Source organism: Papilio polytes, unplaced genomic scaffold, assembly GCF_000836215.1.
Source record: "Papilio polytes unplaced genomic scaffold, Ppol_1.0 DF820956.1, whole genome shotgun sequence".
Classification (NCBI taxonomy): Eukaryota; Metazoa; Arthropoda; class Insecta; order Lepidoptera; family Papilionidae; genus Papilio; species Papilio polytes.
In genome coordinates this window covers 27,154-32,159 of record NW_013528248.1, presented here as the reverse complement: position 1 = coordinate 32,159, position 5,006 = coordinate 27,154, and the positions used below count along the sequence as shown (strand labels likewise).

At 34.7% G+C, this 5,006-nt stretch overlaps 1 protein-coding gene across 1 annotated transcript in view; it reads right to left on the bottom strand.

Annotated features, from left to right (window-relative positions):
• Positions 1-5,006, bottom strand: part of LOC106109936 (cleavage and polyadenylation specificity factor subunit 1) — a 20,950-nt gene that overhangs the window by 10,356 nt on the left and 5,588 nt on the right. Inside the window, exons 9-13 of the mRNA XM_013291594.1 lie at positions 4,280-4,386; positions 3,592-3,730; positions 2,847-2,986; positions 1,657-1,776; positions 759-934 (exon numbers count right to left, since the gene is read on the bottom strand). Coding sequence (XP_013147048.1) covers positions 759-934; positions 1,657-1,776; positions 2,847-2,986; positions 3,592-3,730; positions 4,280-4,386 — 682 coding nt within the window. The remainder of the gene's footprint in view (positions 1-758; positions 935-1,656; positions 1,777-2,846; positions 2,987-3,591; positions 3,731-4,279; positions 4,387-5,006) is intronic.

Here is a 5,006-nt window from a genome sequence, read left to right as displayed (position 1 = left end):
GATGGATTGTGTGAAAGAGGATATGCTTAAGAAAGGAGTGGATTCAGATATGACGGCTGATAGAGATGTATGGAAGAGCACATACTGAGCCGACCCTCCCTAAGGAATAAGGGCAAGTGGATGATGTTTAGTAAAAAAAAACATAAAAGCAAATCCTGAAAATAATATCAATTGAAAGATTTTCAGACCGGTTCTAGATTGAAATTACTATAATACTACATATTTCATATTTAAAATTCGCCGATTCTGAATATATAAGTCAATATCGCTTAAAATGGCGGTTGAAACATAACCTTTCACCCGTCGATATATACAAAACAAACATATTCAAACGCTATCTGTTAGTAACAAGACACAACCTTTACCTGTCAACTATTTGGCATAGGAATATTTTAAACTAGCTGTTGCTCGCGACTTCGTTTCCGTGAAATTAAAACATAACAAAAAAAAATACCCTTTGTAATCATAACGTAAATTTTAATGGTGGAAGAATTTTTGTTTTTTAGTTATTTCAATACATACAAAATTAAATTATTCCACTTTATAATATTATTATAAATAGAACAGTAAAGTGTATACAGTAATTTATTTAATAACTTTTAATACAGTGACTTATATAGTGACTTACAAGACTGTTTATATGATGGCTTACACAGTAAATTATTAAGTGGCTTATAAGTCAGATAATAAGTTTATTATCTGACTTATATAATAAATAATTAATAATCTTATATTTTAAATTTCAAGGTTAATTATGCTGACTTATATAGTGAATTATTAAGTGGCTTATACTCACACTAGCCATAGAAGCAGGTGTCTGATCTCCTCCGTACAGCAGTTCGTCTTCATCATTCAGCTCGTATACTGCACCAGGTTTGAAACCTTCCGCTTTCACATTCTTACCTTTCATCTTACCTGAGAATTCACCTTTCACCTAAAATTCAAGTTATTTGTTACAAAAACTCATTATTAAACACATAATATATATACTACACTACACATTTTTTTTTAAATACTGAAAAATTATAATTATAATAATTCTTAAGAAAATCGAGAGCGTGGGCTCAGGGGTTTGAGATCTTGACTTGTAATCTACAGGTTCTGGGTTCGATAACCAATGTACCAATGTTTTACCGTAAAGGAAAACATAGTGATGTACATATCGGGGAGAAATTCAAAGATATATGTGAAGTAACTTAGGATAGGCTCCAAGCCCCTCAGTGGGTACATCGTGAGCTGGTCTTAGGATACCAAAATCATACTGGGCTAAATACTGATAATTCCAAGCTTTAATTAAAATTCTATTAATATTTTGGCGTTGTTATCCGCATTTAAAAAACAAACAAAAAATATAGCCTATTACAGATCAGTCTTTCTAATGATATTTTTTTGAATTTGGCCCAGTAGTTTTTGAGTTTTGTTAACACATACGAAAATCCAAAAATCCAAATCTTTCTTTTTATAATATTTAGTACTAGCTTTCACCCGCGACTCTGATTTAAAATGAACAAAAGTGAGTAGCCCATGTGTTCTTCCAGACTATACTCTACATCTGTGCGAAATATCATCAAGATTCGTTCAGTGGTTAAGGCTACAAACTCTAACATCCATCCATATAAACTATCGCATTTATATTAGTAAGAAAGATATACTAACTTGTACATTCTCTATAACGTCAGTGGAAGTGAACAAGCCGCTGAGGTCTCGGTAGGGCACGGCGCGCACCAGCGCCGGGCGCGCCGGCACGCCCTGCCGCGTGGGCGCCAGGCGGGCGGACTGGGGCAATGCGGCCAATTTACAATACTACCTATTGCTCGCGACTTTGTCCACCCGAAATTAAATACAGCCTATAGTTGTAGCTGTTTAATAGTGAAAGAATTTTTCAAATCAACCCAGTAGTTTTTGAGTTATTTCAATATATACAAAAATCAAATCTTTCTCTTTATATTAATACTAGCTGTTGCTCGTGTCTGTGTGAAATTAAAAAACCTATGTTACTGATAACGTAGCTTTTTAATGGTGTAAGAATATTTGTAAATGACCCAGTAGTTTTTGAGTTATTTCAATAAATACAATTCCTCTTTATAATATTAGTAAAGATAGATAATAGATGTATTCTTAGTATTATATACAAAATTAAGGGTATTAGGGGATGGAAATATCGGATTTTGTTCCCTTATCTGACAGTGACTTTTAGGCTATCTGAGCCTTTATCAGCCACTGATGGGACAGGCCCTAAGTATTTGAAATTAGTTTTAACGAAATTCAACTTGAAATCAAATTCAATAGAAATCATAATAAACCTATCTAGATATTACCTTTATAAAGCTACTAGCTTTCGACTGCGACTCCGTCCGCGTGGAATTAAAAAACAAAAATAAGTAGCCTATGTATTCTTCCAGAGTATACCCAAACATCCATCCATTTAAACTTTCGCTTTTATAATATTAGTAAGATATACAGACATATTAGTAGATATGTTTTTATTTTCAATTTAAATACTGATTTAAATAAATCCATAAACAACAAATGATATTATCAGCCCGTGTGTAATTTTCCATTTCTATTTATTATTAAAATAATAATTAAATTCATGCAATCTTGCTTCCGTGATGTTGGCAGCTCGTAGCTTATAGTCTCTTTCCCACATTTGGGGTTTTATATCCAATTTATTTACCCTCTAAGTTTAGTAGCGTGAAAATATAAGCATAAAGCGTGATGTAAATGTAGGGGTTTTTATTAAAAAAAGAATTATTTTAAAAATATGCTGTAATTGCTAACATCTTAGGCAACAAAGAAGTGTGTGTTTACGCTTTATTATATTAGTATAGATATAGATTGTATACCATAGGGTCTCGGGGGCGAAGCTCCCTGAGGGCGAGCACGGTGGCGCGGCCGCACGCGGACTGCACGCACAGGTAGGGGTCCGCCACGGCCGCGCTCGCCGCCGCCCACTCTAACTGGATCGACTGCAGCTGCACGCCGTCTGCACAACACGGCCCACGTTATACTGGTCACTCACATAGCGGTATTTGTTGCATCTTGACACATTACTGAATATTGTATGTACCATTTTATTATAGATAATACTCGAAATTATTTATTATTTAAAAAGGCTACTACTAAGAAATACACGCAAAAATATTTATAACAGGGAAAATAATTGCCCTCTTCGATCGGGTAACATTAAATGCGTAGACATCGGCCAAATTCTGAAACGAATTTCTTTGTGAGCGCTGCTTACATTCTGAGAGGCTATAAAAATTTTAATGGAATTTGGAGTTTAATCGCAATATAGTTTCAGTACTGTATTATTGCAAATTTAATCTTGATTTAAATATTACCAGTGTTACAAATAAAGGCGGTATAAAGTTAAATTTAAGAATAATCCGAGTATAAGCAAAATTTGTACTAATATTCACTTATACTAAGTTTATTCCAAGTTCAACTTTATACCGCCTTTATTTGTAAGGCTTTTCATGTTAACTGCGAAAGTATATTCTACATATATACCATTAAGATTCATTAAGTCATTATGGACGTAGTAACATCCATCCAAACTATTTATAATATTAGTAAGAATGTAATTACTTCTAATAAGTCGTATCGCGGTAGTTGTGACCTGCACCATGTATTTGTTGTTCCCGAGGTTGCCAGCGAACACGGTGGGAGCGCCAGTCATGAACCCTGAGTTATCCACCTCGTTGATCTCCTGACCCGTTTGCAGGATCTGGCAACACCACTCCATGGTATAAGACCCCAGACACAAGACCCAGGCTAGGCTAGGTAACGAGTAAGTCGCTTGAATCAAAATTGCGAAGCGACTTCTACCTAGACATCAATTGCTAATGCCTAATGGAGACGCACATAAAAAGGATATCTCCCCTTCCTACGCGTCTCCACCCCTCAAATTCATTTTTCTTCCCAGGATAGGATGAATTTCCTTGTAAGAAAAGTGCGAGAAAAATACTAAAATAAGTCCTCCAGCACGCAAACTTATCAGACTGTACGTGGAATTACTTCCACTTCACGTCTCCTGTGTGGTCGTGGTATTACGCGAACCCTACAGTATTAGTAGTAGTGTAGAATTAAAAAATCTACACTAATAATCTGCTTAAGTAACCATTAAACAATACAGAAAATATTTCTTCATTTCACTAAGAAATTTCAACTAATTACAAAAAAATTTTTAGATAAACAAGCAGTTACAAATGACTTTATTATATTTTACTAGGTTTTTAAACATAAAAATGTGACAAAAGTAATTTAAAACACTCACCATACTAGAATCTTCTTGTGTTAGTATAAGATACGCATGCGAGCCCTCGGCGTCTCTCGCCTCGCGGCCTTCGCTCTCTCCTATCACTGTCCACATGTCGATACAACCTGACAAACCACGTATTTATATATAAAAACATTTATGATTTAAAAACTATTACAAGTCACTTATACTAGTTTGTAAAGTTATATATATTGTGGTTATGTCTTATACGAATAGGTTAGGCTTATTATTTTTTGGCTTATAATGTCTTAAAGCTGATTATCATGGGTTACAGTGGTTTACACTTATAATGATGTATAAAATTTAACTTGGTTCATCTTGACTTAAATCGATGCTTATATTGGCTTATGGTGGCTTATATAGTGACATAAACAATGGCTTATGATGACTATTATATGGCTTATAGTGGCTTATACTTGTTTAAGGTGATTTATAGTGGATTATATCGAATTATACCATGACTTATGGCAATTTGTAAAGCCATGCCCTTGTGGTGAGGTGTGGTGAGTTATGTGGTCCGAGTAGGCTCTGAGCCTCTTATGTCCCCAACATACATATAGCTGGTGATGATGATGTCGATTGAGTGTTATTTGGTGAGTTATTCGATGAGTTATACAGTGTTATTCCTTGAGTTATAATGAGTTATTCGGTGAGTCATGAGGTGTTATTCCGTGAGTTATACAGTATTATTGAGTGAGTTATTCCGTGAGTTATTGCGAGTTAT